We start from the raw sequence: 17,036 nt of genomic DNA, 5'->3' as shown, positions 1-17,036 counted from the left end.
CCCTCTGGTGCTGTGTGGGTGTCGAGGAGGCACCCACAGACCAGACAGCAGCAGCGATCCGAAAAAGGGGGATTTAGTGCAAACATTTGCCTGGCTCTCCGACTGTACAGGTTTGGATGCCAGCTGGGCATTATCACTGCACAACAAATTTATGCACACTAAGGAATCTATTCTAAGGAAGAATGACCCGAAATGTGCCCAGCTCACTGATACAAAGGGAGAATCTCTCATCTAGTAATACCACAGGGGTCGCTTACCAGTGGCAGGGTAAGGATCACTCAATCCCAGGGAGGTACACTCAGCCGGTGTCCTGACTTGAGGGGAGAGTCTCCAACTGCACAACCTGCTGCTTGAGGAGAACCGACTCAAAAGTGGTTCTCCGGCAGGGCTCTGCTCATACCCTGGTCAAGTGTTTGCTGTGGTCGTTCCCAGGAAACACAGGCAGGATGCAGCTAACAGAACCTCGACTCCCAGGCACCAATATCCCTGGGCAGGGGGTAGCTCCTGATGCTTATCAGGTGCTGCTGCAAGCCCTGACTTTTGTGCAAGCTCTGTGCAGCAGTCGGGGGGGTTGCACTGCCACAGTGGGGTCCTGGTCTGGCCTCGAGGTGCCTCCCCGGAGCCTGCAGGCCCCTCGATTCATTGACCTCTTAATTTGTCCTGGGTGGGCAAAGCCAGCTGTGGGCTGGGGGGGCTGATCTCCTTGGCTGTGTTCCTGGTCCCCCCAGGCTGTGCTGGGGTGGTTGCTCCTGACGTGGTGGTGGTTCCGCATGCTGTTTGGAGAGGTGATTGGCCAGTTGCTCATCCTGTCCGATGAAATTCTTGTAGGTCTTGGTGGCTGGGGAGCTAGTGACACTTGAACATTTCTCTTCAATACCCAGGATTAATGGACCACGTAAATAATTTGGGATTTTGCTGGGGATTATTGTTGTTGTTCCCACTTGCCCATCCCTAGAGTAATAGTGGAGTGTGGGCTGTGACTGAGGAGCTCTGCTGTTGCTGCTGGCTGGTGATCTTGGGCGAGTCCTTTGGCCTGTCTGCATTTGCTCTTTGAAATAGAAAAGCTAGTGCTCACCTTTTTGAACTATTAGGAAGGCTGTGGATAGTCCAGATAAATGTCTGTAGGAATTGGGAGTGATTATATGTTGTACAGTGAGGGAAGGGAATTAAAAATCATGAGAAGGAGCAGTATTTCTGTCTGTTCATGTGTACTCACATAGGATAACCTGGGCTGTCACCTGCTTCTTCAGTAAAAAGGCCTGAACAGCTCAATTTATAAATGTTGTTTATTTCTCAGAGCTTTTCTGTCAGCTGTAAAATTATTTTGCTTATGAGAATCCTTTCAGTTTTACTCCATGAGGTCAATGTGAGAGGTCAGTTGCCTGGAGGAACATATGTCAGATTCATTCTCTGCATGACTCTGATATATGTAGAATGTGGTATGCATAATTTTCGTATTTTCCTCTTTTCCGGTGAATCTGAATTAGCTCCAGATGCCACATGGGTCTCCCTATACAGATGTTACTCCTGTTGGTAATTTCAGCCTGATTTAGCAGAATCCCTCTTTTCCCCTAATAGTTTATACTTAAACAGGATAATTGTTTATAGTATGCCTCTAGTCTGTAAAGAACAAACATGATTACCATCTCCTCTCCAGTGGAAATTCAGCCAGTTGGGGTAGATTAGTTCAGATTTATTCTGATTGTCATGAATTGAGAACCCTTCTGTACAGATGGGATGTCCAAGTTGTTGCCCAGAGTAGCAACTGGGCAGTTCATATACTGTGAGGTATTAATGAGACAAAGGAGAGAGATGCAGAAGTCGTGTGCAGGGATACCATGAGTGAACAATTAGCTGCTGTCAAAAGGTCCGTGAAGAGTCAGGACCCTTAAAGCAGGGGTGTCTTTACAGCTTTGGCTCTTCAGTGCACTGTGGAGCCAGGTAACCCCATGACAGTTCCTGTGCTATCAGGATCTTAGTCCATGATACGAGGTTGGTGTTTCTAGACAGACCTTTGCCTTTGGTCTCTGCATCCTGGACTGTTTTCAAGCAAGGATATAATTGCTGTAATGTTTTTTGTCTAGCACACCCATCAAACTCAAGTTCCACGTAGCTAGTATCTAGATTTAGGGGGGGTGTTGGGTTTTTAATCAGAGCTGAAGTAGGTTACAAGAGGAGGGTTGGAAATGGTGAACTGTGTATTTGATTTTTTTTTTGTTTTGCTTTTTTTCAGTTCATCCAAGTGCTTTAGATTTAAGTATTTGTTGCCTAGGTATCATCTCCTTTCAATCCACAGTGCGAGAATGGACTAGGCTGTAGAAGCATCATTGAGGTGAATGTCTTGCCCTTTTTGCAGAAGTTTTTATCATTTTGTGAGAAAATAGGTTAGAGTGGGGTCTTTCCTGATTCCCTGGTCTAGAGCTGGTCCCTCGCATTTTTGCAAAGAATATTTTGTCCAGTTCCTTCAATTGCCTTGTGGGGGAAGAAACTGGTTTGAAGTTTCAAACTACTGTTTGAAGATCCAAATGATTTCTCATCTCTTCCCTGCTTCCTGCAAAACGGTTTCTTCAACTTAAGCCTCTGGAGGATGCTCCCAGCACCTGAATGTGTTGGTCTGCATCAGCATTAACTCCAACTGAGATGAATCCTTTTACTTTCTCCACAGGAATTAGAGGTATTTCAGAGGAGACAACCACTGGAGTTCACAACCTGTACAAGATGAAGGCCAATGGGACCCTGAAAGTGCCAGCTATCAATGTCAACGACTCTGTCACCAAGGTGATGCAGCCAGAGCCCTTCTGCTGCATTCTGCTGTCTGACCAGTTTGGTGTTGGGATGTTGTCATTCCTTCTCTTGCTGAGCTGTTCTTGTTTTAAGCACAGTTTTGTGTTTATGTAGTAAAAGACTTGTACTAACCACAGTTACAGATCTCCAGGAAGACATGCAACTGACCTACAAATCCTGCTCTCCCAGTTCAATGTTTTCAGCTGGTGCCAGGTGGCTGTAGTAGTAATCGGAGAGAGAAGGCAGTCAGCATCCAGTTCTGTTGTTCTCTTGTGCCACGCCAATGTATTTTTAGGCGGGACAGATTTCCCCATCTGGCCCTCTGTTACCTTGTCTGCATGGGAATGGGCAGGCACTTGGAAAGCTTTGATTGCAGTTGGAGGAGTCAAACCTGACCATGTTTCCGCTCTGTAAGAAGGCCTACACTGCAAGGAAACTTTGCAGGAGGACTGGAAAAGAGGAGTACAGCTGGCAGTGGCTTTGGCATTTGAAGGAATGGTAACACAAATTTTCTGAACTACTAATGGCAGATGAGCCTGTGATAAGACTGAGCCAGGAACTTGCTGATCTGAAAGATAACTTCTTACACACTAGTCCTTGGCTGGCCTCTGAGGCTGGGAGCTATATGCCACTATGCCTCGTAGCTTGCTCAGATAATGCAATGGAGTCAGAGCTGCAACATTTTTCTATGTGAACTTCATTTTTTTTTATTATGGAAGTCTTACAGTTGTAAGCCATAGACTGAAAACCAAACTGTGGCATCACCTTAGACATGCTAGACAGCACCAGCCATAGCTGCAAGGTAGATCCTGTTTGAGAGATGAGTGCTCCTGCTCACATCTGGGTATACAGTCTTGAGATGGCTTATAGTAGGCAGCGCTACCTGTGTGAAGTGAAGGCAGGAATGATTGGTGATCTAAGGCAGCAGAAAGCGGGAGCAGGCTTTGAGACCACAATTTTATTGTGAATGGTGAGTTTTTTACACCCCTGCCTTGGGCGGCAAAGCACAACTTTGGTAGCCAGGTTTTTTCTTGGCTTCTGTAGTTCTTCAGATGGTCAAACCTGTTTATACAGCCCATCATCCTGGTCAAAACAAAAGGTCTAAGGGGCAAAAAGGAGGAGCATTACAAAAATCAGTACAGCAATATGTGTGTTTGCGTTTAGGAAGAAGTTCAAGTGGAATTCTCTTTGATATCTGACTTTGCAGTTGAGTTTTGATTTGGAGGGTGTTAAGCTCATATTAATGTTACAATAGGAGGATGTTGTGCATTGGGGCATTAGGAGATGAAATCCAGGGTTCTTGGTTGCAGTGACCACTACTGTGAATAGCTGCTTGCTGGATTTGTTTCTAGATCTGAGCAGCAGTGAGGTCTGGCACTGTTAGTTTAAGTGTTCCTGGGGAAAGATGCAATTTTGATCTTCCTGGGCTGTTGGAACCAATTTCTCTTGGTTGATGTGGACAGCTTGCAGGGTTCATATGCCTTTCAGAGATAAGAGTGTGTGCTAACCAATTGGCCAGATTCTGCTGGTGTGTTTTGTCTGCCTGTGGCCCTCGGTTCAGTTCCTTGTCTGATAAAGAGCAGCAGAGAATAGGTGAACATCTGGTTGAGGAACTTGGACCTGCCTCTGTATGCAAGAATTGTTTGTGCTTTTACCTGATAAATTCAGATTACCTCTAACAAGCTTTTAACGTGTCCAAGTCCAGGTCAGCAGACACATATTTATGAAGTGCTTCACAGCAGGGTGTGCTGAAGCCTGTATCTGGCATAAGTACATGGATAGAAACTGGATAAATAAAAACATCAGACCAGGTTATCTTCCTCCTGTCCCTCATTGTGGTTAAAGTATTTAGCTGACTGTCAGCCTCCTGTTTCGTAGGACTTGCATGAAGGTCTATTTTGTTTTTCTAAGGAGTTTTTACTTGAGTGACTTTCATGTGTTCTGAAACTGCTCCTTTTCCTTCCTTAGAGCAAGTTTGATAACCTTTATGGGTGCCGAGAGTCCCTCATCGATGGCATCAAACGTGCTACAGATGTCATGATTGCTGGAAAAGTAGCAGTCGTGGCAGGTTACGGTGATGTGGGCAAAGGCTGTGCCCAGGCCTTGCGCAGCTTTGGAGCCAGAGTCATCATCACTGAAATTGATCCCATCAACGCACTGCAGGCAGCCATGGAAGGTGAGAACTGAAGGAGACAAATTAAGGTGTCTGATGGGGGTTTCTGTGCGTCCCTGTAAAGCAGTAAATGATAGTTGCCATGGAAGTTTCAGTGGGTTTCCAGCCCTGTGCCTAGTGAGTAGAGGTGGCTCCAGTTTAACTGTAGGAATTTTTTCCTTACAGTTAGGGGAGGGGTTTATTACTATAGGCCTTGAAATGTGTTTGGAGTTGAGGATATAGAGACCATAGTGGGGTAAGGGCCCCATTTCATAATGCTGTAAGCCTGCTTCTGAGTGGCTTCGTTATCTTTGAGTTGTGCCACTCTTACCTCCCCAGTGGGTGAAGACTTCACTAGAATATCCCCACAGTAAAACACCAGGCCTTACCTTCAGTCGGTGTTTTGGAGAGCAAGGCTATGCTCTCTGCCTTTCCAGCCCTGTGTGTGCCAGGGCATGTTCTGGAAGCTCTGCTCCTTCTCTTCTGTGGGTGCCTCATCTCACTATGCTGCTTAGTACCAGTATATCCCATTTCTATTCTTACCTGACTAGAAGCTGCAGATGTGGGTGCATTTTTCCTTTGCAAACTTGACCCCCTGAACACAGTCCAAGTGCTGTACTGCTAGTTACTACACCTAGGGACATAAGATGTGTAGATCCACAGACTGGAAACTGTTAAGGAATAGGTATTTTCATGCTGTGTTGGTATTTAGTAGGACAAGTACACCCGCTACCTTGCATCCTCCCTAGGGCAGCTGTTGGCATGGTCTTCTCTTACTCGTTGTTTCTGTCCTTTCTGACTTGTAGATTGCATCCCAATTTTTAAGTGCTGCTGGTTGGGTGGAGGAATAACTTTTTTCTCTTCTCAGGTTATGAAGTTACAACCATGGAGGAGGCCTGCAAAGAAGGCAATATCTTTGTTACCACCACTGGCTGCACTGACATTGTTCAGGGCAGGTAAGGTCTAGCCACTTGCTTTAGTGAAAGCTTACCTGTGCAGTTAGATTTTTTTTAAAGATACAGTCAGCAGTATGGTGAGGGTTAGCACAGCCTCACTTCTGCATTTCAGAATTTAGCAGGAATTTAGGGGGAAATTGGGGCTTTAGTCTTTCAGGTCTGCTGGGTGTTGCCATGTTGCAGTTATTCCTGTCTTGGACATGTAATGATGGAGAAACAGAAGGTATAGAGGGACAGACACTTTTGGAAATGAGTGTCAGAGCTATATTTTGTGTTAGGACAGATATATATGAACAGAAGAGGACACAGGTAAAGCTTGAGGGTGATTCCATCTGTGAGTACAGGCAGCAGGCTTGAAGCCAGCCTGTCCTCAAACTATCCTGCACGTTTTTTGTTACTGCTGCTAATATCTCAATTTATAACCCTTCCATTCTAGACAAACTCACTCCTGTTCTTGTCATTATGATTTTACATGTTGTAGTGAAAGGTTAAGTGGGAGGAGATAAGGCCGTTAGTATCTAGAGATGTAAAACTGCTGGAGACTTTGAAGTCATGAAGAAACCGATTTCTTCTGTGTAAGATGGAGGATAGCTGGAGGTATTCCAGTTTTGACTAAAGTAGTTTTACTTTCCATTCAGGGAAAATATTTTCTCTCCCATAACCTCTTACATCCTTGGGAAGTGTTCTTCCCTAGAAGCTTGAGAGTTTTTCCAGTGGACTTCACGTGCCTGGAAGATTATCACTCCTACACATCTTGTGAGCCAACTGCAGGCAGTGAGCCAGGCATTTCTCACTGCTCCTTGAGCAGAGCTGTGAAGAAAAGTCTTCACAGGTGCTGAAGAAAATTCCTTTTTTGTGCATTAACTTTTGATATTTTTTTGCAGGCACTTTGAGCAGATGAAGGATGATGCCATAGTGTGTAATATTGGCCATTTTGATGTGGAAGTTGATGCAAAGTGGTTGAATGAAAATGCAGTAGAAGCGGTGAATGTTAAGCCTCAGGTGAGACAGCCCTTCCCCGAGCTCTCCCGCTAGAAAGAAGCAATAGCTGCTCGGTGTGTTTCCATAAGGAGGGGGGGTGTTCCTCTTCAGGTACTCTGTTTCTAGCTTTCTTGGAAGCCAGTGTTGCCCTGGGCTGATCAGAGTGGATGTTCTGCTCTGCTCTTCCCTGATTAAACTGGAATAAGCTGCATGTTATAATCTTGTGCTGGTATTAAAACAGCAGGGTCTGAGAGGCACCTGGTGTGGATGCATCTTTCTCCATGTGTTCCTACTTTGACAGACCGGGGCCTACCCCTTAGTGGTGGTTGTGTAGACAATTGCATCGAGTTCATTCCTTACAGGAAGTCAGCTTGGTTTGGAGAACGGTGAGGAGGTAGGGAGTTGTATTTGCTTTGGTAGTCCCCAGCTGAAAACAATGCTGTAACTCAGTTTCAAAAAGTTAGGTGCTGAATACAGAACAGACCATTAGAGACATGATAAAACTTCTTGTGAACAGTGCCCACAGATTGCCTGCTGGCTGCTCTGAATTTCCTCTCAGGAAGCTGTTTGCTCATGTATTGCCCTGCACCAGAAAATGCTTGGTCTTGGTGCAGGGTGCCAGGATTAGAGTGAATTTCAAAGTTTTGAATGTCAAGGTGTGAAAAAATTCTTACATCTGTTTTCAATGCATTTTTTTTCACTTGGAAGTTGAAGCCTCAGGAAAGCCCATCTGGAGCTCTGCCAAACTCATACTTGTCTTCCAGACTTAGTGGCTTAATTTTAGAAACCTGTGTAGACCAGAAGTCTGTGTGTGGACAGACAAGGCGAGATGTTTTATGCTTGCGCAGCTTGCATTCCCACTGTGCATTTTCCTCAAGCTGTGGCTACACAGGAAAATAGGGATAGAAAAAATTCAGCTTTTCAGCTGTGTCCTAAAGCAAAAAACCAAGACTAAAGTAAATCAAAACTGTTTTGTAACACCAGCATTGAGGGAGAACATCATATAAAGCAAACGAGGCTTTGTTGGACTTGGCATGGGACTTCAGGTTACCTTTTAAAGGAGTGTGCTTGCTGATAGCAGGATTCTGGGACAGGTTTTCTGTGTGGTTTTTTTTTTTAAAAACACCACACCCAAGCATATGTCTTAGATCTCAATCTGCCTTCCAATTTTCATAACTCCCCTGTGGCTTATTGGCTGTCCACAGCATGCTCTCACTAAGCAGTGCGTCTTTACTGTATCCTGTTTGCTGTTGGGACACTCTACATGGGCTCAACTAGGTATGAAGTTAAACCCTCATGTTTTCACTACTTTCAGGTCTGGTTTTGCCCATGACCTTAGAGCGGAGCTGACTTTGCTCTTGTCCCAGAGGAGCCTGGAGCTAGCTGCTTGCTTTCTGGTAACTCAGGTTTTAAAACTAAAACTGGGACTGCTAAAAAATTAACATTATTGTAGGCTAAATTGAATGTTAATCTGCTGTCATGCAAACTACCTGTACATGTAACTTCAGAGCCCCAAATTCCATGCTTGAAAAAAATTAAAAGGCATTGAGGAGAAATTTGCTGCAATTGCTTAACTCTTCTAGGACATGCGTTAACTTCAGATTTAGAAACAAGCTGCCAGGAGATACCCTGCAGTTGTTGTCCCTTACCATCTGCATGTGTTGAGACCTTTCTCAGGGCAGCAGTGATGAGGCGTTGCAATAATTGCTACAATTGCTCTTACACTGAAATCCGAGAAGGAAATTCAGTCTGATATTTAGGCCACTGCTGGTTTTTCACTTCTGTTGCTTGGATTCTTCAAAGGGACACTTCTGTGGCCATCTTGTCCCCAGTCTTTTTACAGCCTCAAGGGGAGGTCAATCCCATGTTAAGGGTGTGGGATCTTGCACTTATCCTTAGAATAACATACATTTCTTTATTTTTACATCAGTGGTCTGGGGGAAGTATCCTGTGTGTTATAATACCAAGTACTAACTCTCTAAATATCCAAATTTTGCTAAGACTTTACTAAGCTTTTTTCTGTATCCTGTAGCAGTGAGGGGAATATATTACAGGAGCAAAAATTTCTAATGTCTGTGAAGACATCTGTTTCTTGATCAGAAGATTAATACCAGAGCTGAGGACTGCTAGACTTCAGCCAGAGGTACAGACTAATGAAAGTGTCCAACACAGTTTTCAGCATGGTACAGTCTCCATTACAAGTGGTGAGCTGGTGTTAGAAACGTTTAATGTTTGTGGAAGGACTGGTCTATTCTGACTCATCTGTTGCTTTTGAAGTACAGTTCAAGAGGAAATAGGCTTATGCCTGAAAAGCTGGCAGGTAGTTTTGAATTTGGGTTCCATATGGAGTCCTGCTGAGCTGCCTTCGGCTGTTAGACATTGATGTGTGTCACAAGCTCAAGTCTAGAGGGAAAGGAAAGGTCAGGGCGGGATCAGTGACCTTCGGCTCTGAAAATAAATTATTCATGTATCACGGTGTGGAGGGAAGCACAAAGCAGCCAGGAAGTACAGAGCAAGCTAAATGCTCAGGGGGAGAGGGAGAAGGCACTTGTCTAAGTGCAGAGATGAACTTCAAGCTTAGGTAACTTGACTTCTGTAGCAATTTTTTGAGCTTATGAATTAGCCAGTTTATCTGCCTATAGACAAGATGTGTTTGCACTGTGGTGACTTAAGTCTCTGCTTGTGCCACTACTGTTTTGTATTTATCTCTGTGCAAGACATTAATTTGCATTTTCTGTGTTACCCTACACACTGAATGGGTCAAGGTAAGTGATTCCCTGCACAAGCCAGCAGCTGTCCAGGTGCAAGTTGTCTAGATACAATATTTTGACACAAACCACCTGATTCAGACTTGAAAACTGAAATGCTACTTAACTGCTACCTTGTGGCAGTTTAATCTGTAAATAGCTGTATTATTTCTTATATTAAACATTATATTCTCAGGGATTGTAGTGTTCTGCTTTCTGGCTCCTTTGTTCTTTGTTCTGTTACTTCCTGCGATAGCCATGTGGTGTCTTTTGGGTGGACCGAGCACTGTCACAATGGACAATCAGCATCTGTAAGAAATACTGCAGCTCTGTCTAGCAGTAGCTCTATCACTTGATGACCCTTCCCCAGCCAGGAAAGGGGATCAGCAGGAGGAGAGGAGACCCATGGGCTGCAGTGAAAACAGATTTAATGAAACAGTGAAACGAATTCCAAATGCCAGTATAAAGTACACAAAGTGAAACTCAGCCCAGCGAATGTGCTGTGGCCACAATCAATGGGAGAGCAGTCCTCGGGAGAAGGAAGAGAGCGGGGTCAGCAGGAGGCCCCCCCGTCCTCAGCAAACTGTTCCCTTTATACTGAGTGTGGTGTCTGGTCTGGAATGGGCCAGCAGCCAGCTCAGGTCGGCTGTTCTGGCTGATGCCAAACTGCTGTAGAACAGAACAGGCCTGGGAGTCTGATCCAGCAAAACCAGGACATGACCCCACCTTACTGTGCTGCTCTTGGACAGGAGACATTTGGAATGTTATTTAGGGCTTCTGTTTGAGGTGTTTACTGTCAGCATATGTTATGCTGAAAACAATCTGTTCTATGAACTCAAGTAGAAGATAGATGGAAGCCTAGCTGGGGGAGGTAGGTGGAGGCACAGACCCTCTCTGAAGGTGCAATGCAGTGGCTTCTCTTGGTTTACATCTTTGCTAATGAGCTGCCCAAAGAGGTTTTTTCAGGACAGCTGATCATACAGGCATGTTTCTGTCACTGCTGAGCAGTGCTTACACAGTCAAGCCCTTTCCTGCTCCTCACCCCACCCCGCCAGCGAGGGGGCACCCCCAGGGTGCACGAGGAGTCGGGAGGGGACACAGCCGGGACAGCTGACCCCAAGGCACCAAAGGGACACTGCAGGCCATGTGCCATCAGGCTCAGCAGATCGAGCTGGGGGAGGCAGGAGGAAGGGGGGCACGTTCGGAGCGATGGCGTTTGTCTCCCCGAGCCTCGGTTGCGCGTGAGGGAGCCCGGCTCTGCTGGCCATGGCTGAGCTGCTGCCTGCCGAGGGGAAGCAGTGATGGGATCGCGGGGTTCGCTTTGCCTGTTCCACTGTCCTAGGCTGAACCCACGAGTTGTCTCACTTTACTCTTCTGATTCTCATCCCCATTCTGCTGGGGGAAGTGAGTGAGCAGCTCTGTGGGACTGAGTTGCTGTCTGAGGTTAACCATGACAGTTGTTACAATTAAACCTTCATCCCACATGGCTTTTAATTTACAGGCCAAAGCTTTAAGAATAAAACTGAAAGTGATATGGGTTTTGCTTCAAATTAAATGACTTTTCAGTATTATACTTAAATACAAAAATGTAAATAGAGCTGGGGGGGGGGATTCTTAGGTTTTTCACAGTTGCTGTGCTATGACAGCATGAGATAAATGGCATGGACTAGAATCCTAGAATTGTTTAGGTTGAAAAAGGCCTTTAAGATCAAGTCCAACTGTTGACCCAGCACAGACAAGTCACCGCTAAACTATGTCACTAAGCACCACATCTGTGTGGTTTTTAAATACCTTCAGGGATTTAAAAAAGGATTCAAGGGACTCCACCACTTTCCTGGGCACAGCCTGTTCCAGGGTTTGACAACCCTTTTGGTGAAGAAATTTTTCCTAGTGTCCAACCTGAGCCTTCCCTGACCATTTCCTCTTGTCCTGTCCGTTGTTACTTGGGAGAAGAGAGCACCCCTCACCTCACTACAACCTCCTGTCAGAGACTTGTGGAGAGCAAGAAGGTCTCCTCTCAGCCTCCTGTTCTCCAGGCTGGACAATCTCAGTTCCTGAAGCTGCTTTTCACGGGACTTGTTCTCTAGACTCCTCCCTAGCTTTGTTGCCCTTCTTTGGATGTGCACTTATTTATCTTTTAAGCCTTTACAAAGGTTTGCTCTGTTCCCATGTGCTTGGCATGACATGATCAGTAAATATCAGTGTATACTGAATATTCTTGTAACTTACAGGTCACATTGGCCTTCTGTTCTGGGTTTTAATATTGTAATCTCCTACAGGGGCTAAAACAGGGAGAGAAGAGCTGGTGACTGGAAAGGAGAAGCGTAGTTAACTTTGTCACTGCAGGAGCCAAATCTGGCCCAGTCAGTTGAGGCACATATGAAGTGACATTATCTCCTGAATCAAGTGGGACTCTCTCACAGCTGAAGACCTGTCTCTTTAGCCTGAGGTCTGATTCTGTGTCCAGAGTCCTGCAGTGCCCAGCATATCTGTCCAATAAGGCTAAGTGGAAGACTGTGTCTCTGGCTCCCCGCGAGCAAGGGAGGTACACCCGGAGTGAGCACAGCTCTTTGTTATACTGTAAAGCATTTGCCTTATGGAACTGGGAGGAGTTACAGGGAAGCAGTTTCAGCAGGCTGAGGACTCTTGACTCTTACCCCTGTGTTAGAGGCAAAGGCTCTGGGCTGTTGTGTGCAGGAGTGTTCCCTTCTCTCTTGTGTCTCTCCACCCCAGTTGTTACAGTTAGGCATATGTGAACGGCGTTTTTCTGCTAGCAGCATGTTCCCACCACAGCCATCTGAGACAACATGCGTGCAGAACACCAGCAGAACTGCATAACTCCTTAAACATGAAGCATGTGCTAAGAGTCATGTTGTGTGAAGTCCGGAACAGCTACAGGCTTCACGAACGCTGGCTGGAAGTTGAGGGCTGTCTCAGTCGCCATCAAAGCCTGTGTGGCGAGCCCACTGCTGGAGTGTCAGTGTGGCAAGGAAGGCCGTAAAGCTGTGCATGATTTAAGATGCTCTCTGCCCTGACATCACGCTGCTCTTGCTCTTCCCCCTCAGGTGGATCGCTATACCCTAAGGAATGGCCGGCACATCATCCTGCTAGCTGAGGGCCGACTGGTCAACCTGGGCTGTGCCATGGGTCACCCCAGCTTTGTTATGAGCAACTCCTTCACCAACCAGGTGCTGGCACAGATCGAGCTGTGGACCAATAGTGACAAATACTCTGTTGGAGTCCATTTCCTGCCAAAGAAGGTGAGTTAGAACAGCAGAGAGATGCAAGCTTGTAAGGAAATCAACCTCAGATGTGATTGCGTGGATTTGTTTTGTTTGTGCTTCAGTTCATTTTCCTACTGAACGTTGTTGTTGCAAGGAGCTTCTGTCCCTCAGTGAATGCTTGGTTTTGGTCATGCTGAGTCTGAAGTGGGCTGGGTTTTGTGCCTAACCTGTTGTGCAGAACTGGGACTTGTCTGTCCTGTGGTAGGAGTGTCCAATCCCTTTTTGGCTTGACCTGGAGTTCTTCCCTAAGGTGCTGGGAAGCCCTATGCTGCCTCAGGGTAGTCAGGGAGCTTCTCCCAACCAGCTTGTTCCTTCTGCTGAATGTCAGTATCCACAGCAAGCTTGCGCCTGCCTATCCAGCAGCCAAGTCTAGTGGGGCAGAGTTGAAGCTGATGTGAAACTAGGAATTGCTTTCACTGTGGCTGATAGTCTGTGTCCCATTTGCACTGAGCAAAGCTTATTACAATCTGGTCCTAATAGCTTCACAAAACATTAATGACAGATTTCTTCACTTTCCCTTTAAACCTATTTCTGCATTCTTGGAAAAATATGGATATTGTCACAACTTGGAAATTCCTTTTGCAAAACTAACCTGGTTTTAATTTTCCAAAACAAGCCTGAGAACTTGAGATGGTCATTGAAAAAGATGCTGGAATTAACTCACCGTTTTTGGAGTAGAGCCAGGTGTGAAACTAAATAGAAAAATAATTTTCATTTGGGAAATAAAATACATATGTGTGGGCCTACTTATGTAGGATTTGCTGGAAGACTTAAGCTTCCAAAACCATCTGTTAATGATCAAGCAAAGCGTATCAGAAGTACAAAGTAAATGAGCAAGTTGACACTTCAAAGGAAAAGTTTTGCTGACAATTCTCTTGAAAGTTACAGTCCAGTGTTACTAATAAAATGTGGCTTCATCCTCTTCCTGAATAACGATTTTTACTAAGCATACCTGGTACAGCAGTGCTGCCTAGGTCGGTTACAGACGGAGCTGCGTGTTAATGGAGCATGTTCATACACTGTGACAAAATGCTCTGTTCACCTTCTGTGCTCCACAGAGAATTTCAAAGAATAAAGCAGCTGCCTTGTCAGAACCAGCAAAAGACGGGCAGAAGAGCTTTCTCGGGTAATTTTCTGGCTTGTATCTTGTTCTGTGTAGTAGCTTTGTGATCCAAACGTAAAACTTGAAAATTACCAATATATTGCAATTTCTGTGACTGCAAGAGTGTTGCTTTGATCAGCTGTTCAAACGTGCACACGCTTCTGCAGTGTGTGTTCCCGAAATCTAGACAAACTGTGTGTCGGTGTTCTTGGCTCCACATCTGTTCACCCTTATGCTCAGCTATAGGACTTTAAAGTAGAGGTCAGTGTGCCGTCATCTGCATTTGTGTACCTTGTTACCTAAATCTTGACGCCCCCAAGCTGAAGCTGCTGTGGAACACCTTATCTGCGCTGCTGTTTGAGAACCTGATCTGGGAAACGTCAGAGACTCTGCACCCTTTCAAGTGGGTGTCATCTGTCTTCAATTTTCTGAAATGGACCTATCACATCCTGACATGTTGGTCTAGTTAACCAGACATGCTTTCAAATTTTAACCTTTTTTTTTTTTTCTCTGGCATGATTTACGAAGTTTAAATACTTGTTTCCTTTCTAAACACAGTCCTTCCAGTTAGTTTCTCTTTCTTTTGAGGTTTTCCTGACTCTTATGTAACGTTCAGTATCTTCGATGGTTCACTTCCACATTCTTCAACCACTTCATCTTACGGTGTTAAGTTTGTCCCTTACAAAATCTTTGGCTGTGTTGGTTCTCAAGAGATGGCAGTTCCCTGTTACTATGTGCAGGCTGAGCTGCAGTGACTTACACTCTGCACAGATGTAGCTTTTTACGTGGCTCGTTACAACGGGATTACTTCAGAGTAGCTGCTTGCTTACCACACCCCCTTTCAGTGGCAAATCTAGGATTAGTTACTGAATCGTTTAGGATGTGCTGGTTCACACAAGCTAAAGATCTGGCCCTTGATTGTTTTGTTCATTTATTGCATCATCATCGTGGCTTGGCTTTGCAGATGAAGATTTGGGAAGGGCTTTCCCCACGCTTACTGCAAGCACGCTGATGGCTGAAAAGGCCAATGCGGGATAGGCAAGACTGGTTGCAAAGAGCACAGTGGAAGGTCTCATATTGCAACCTCTCAGGTCTACTTAACTAGTAGGGGGGGAATATTGCTAGTCTTTCTGTGCTGCTGAATTTAGGCTTACTGCATGTCTGTTCCCTAGCAGTGATTAGTCGTGTTTTGCAGGAATTACAAATGGTGGTTGAACTTGTCCTTCTGCTGTAACTCAGCAGCACCTGATCCCTTCTTAGTGCTGTCCTTTGTCTTTGAATATCCTTTACTGCTGTATGTTCTCTCTGACATAGCAGCTAGTTTGCCATTTTACTGTTTGCTTTCTGACTTTACACGTTTTTCAATCCCTCGAGTCTGCATGTCTGCCTGACACCTCTGGGATAAAGGCAGTGTATCAACATTTCTGAGCCTATGTCTTACAGCTCACCTTGGCTTTATTCTTCATGAAGACAATGCTAACAGATATTAGTATTCTTACTGAGTTAGTGATTCCGGAATGAATTTCTGAATATATGAACCCCTAAGACGGGATATCTGGAGAGATGCATTTTTTTCTGGTACTAGAACCTACCTAAAATTGCAAGATGACAGTCTAGTATGTCTAGGTGTCTCCACAGTGGAAATGTGACTGGTGCTTTGCTGTTTGGATATTCTTTGAGTAGTTCAATCTCTGTTCTTGTTGAATGTGTAAATGAGACTGAAATGAGCTTGATCAAATAAAGTTGTCTGTCTCATTTAAGCATAACTTGACTCCTCAAAGCTCAGGGCTTTTCCATCTGAGTGCAGTTCTGTGCTCAAAGCAGGTGCCTGTGCTCAGGCAGGTGAGTACGCTGGCAGGCACAGAGCCATCTGACTGCATCCGTGTCAGTCTGTTAAGTCCTCCTTGGGACTGCTGTTGGTTTTCACATACTCATTTCTCAGTGTTGACCGTGACTTCCCGAACTAACAGAACTCTATTCTGCTAATATTCTTGTCTCAATGTTTTGTTTTCCAGCTGGATGAAGCTGTGGCGGCTGCTCATCTGGATAAGCTGTGTGTGAAGCTGACGAAGCTGAGTGACAAGCAGGCCAAATACCTAGGCTTGTCCAGAGATGGGCCATTCAAGCCAGACCACTACAGATACTGAGCAGCTGGCACGAGGCAGAGACCAAAGTGCAGGGATACAACCTTCCAAAGCTCTTGTGTGTGCTGGGCGTCTGAGAACAAGCCCTTTGCCATCCTCCTCTCAGTGTTGCAAGGCCCCTTCCCTTACCAAGGGAGCTTCAGGGCCTTTTCTGTTAGTGAAAGAGGATCACTCTAACTCTCGGAATTAGAACTGGTTACTTAGCTAATGTCATGGTGAAAAGTATGCTGTGCACCTTTTGTTGGCTCCTAATGTCCCAATAAGGGGAGCAGGGCAGAAGATCGCTAAATGAATGTGTATAGTTGTCAAACATGTGGCTCAACAGCCTGTTTGAACAGACTAACCAGTAAAGACGGGGAACGGTTTCTACAGGGAGATGCTTTCTGCCATACCCTGCTCAAGTTAGATGGATCCTATTAGGAAGCTGCAGTATCAGGCTTCTCTTCACACAGGTGCCCTAGCTGAATGCATCTTGTGAAACTGGAGGAAGTAGGGAAGAGAATGGGTTGCTTGATGTCCTTCCTGTAATATCAGCTTAACCTCCTACCCAGAGATTAGTGCTGGAGTTTTTTTCTGAGTTAATTTACTCCATCAGTTTTGGTTGGAACAAAGACCTTTCTGTGCTTTTTTTTGTACCAGCTTGAGGAAGGGCAAGGCAAGAGTGACTTTTTTAGCAGCCTTTTAGTGTGTTGTGAATGGCTGAGGAGCCACTGAGGGGATGGCTTGGTTTAGGGACCTTGTTCAATCCTCTGAAAACACCAGCACCACACTTCAACCCCCAACTTGATTTTTTTGAGTTGTCATGTCTGCTGTGTCTTGTTTGTCACTGACTCAGTGCTTTTATTAAAGATCCGACTGTGGCCTGGCATGTTTTGTATAGTGAGTT

The 17,036-nt window shown here is 45.3% G+C and overlaps 1 protein-coding gene across 1 annotated transcript in view; it reads left to right on the top strand.

The window, feature by feature from the left end:
* AHCY (adenosylhomocysteinase) overlaps window positions 1–16,363 on the top strand; it is a 25,725-nt gene extending 9,362 nt beyond the window's left edge. Inside the window, exons 4-9 of the mRNA XM_010138430.1 lie at window positions 2,666–2,778; window positions 4,753–4,960; window positions 5,805–5,892; window positions 6,777–6,894; window positions 12,686–12,880; window positions 16,022–16,363. Of these exons, the coding sequence (XP_010136732.1) occupies window positions 2,666–2,778; window positions 4,753–4,960; window positions 5,805–5,892; window positions 6,777–6,894; window positions 12,686–12,880; window positions 16,022–16,153 (854 nt within the window). The 3' untranslated portion in view covers window positions 16,154–16,363. The remainder of the gene's footprint in view (window positions 1–2,665; window positions 2,779–4,752; window positions 4,961–5,804; window positions 5,893–6,776; window positions 6,895–12,685; window positions 12,881–16,021) is intronic.
* The last annotated feature ends 673 nt before the right edge of the window (window positions 16,364–17,036 follow it).

The sequence above is a fragment of the Buceros rhinoceros genome, unplaced genomic scaffold, assembly GCF_000710305.1.
Source record: "Buceros rhinoceros silvestris isolate BGI_N320 unplaced genomic scaffold, ASM71030v1 scaffold13586, whole genome shotgun sequence".
NCBI classification, from domain to species: Eukaryota; Metazoa; Chordata; class Aves; order Bucerotiformes; family Bucerotidae; genus Buceros; species Buceros rhinoceros.
The sequence above is the reverse complement of the archived record's forward strand: the minus strand, read 5'-3'. Positions and strand labels throughout refer to the sequence as shown.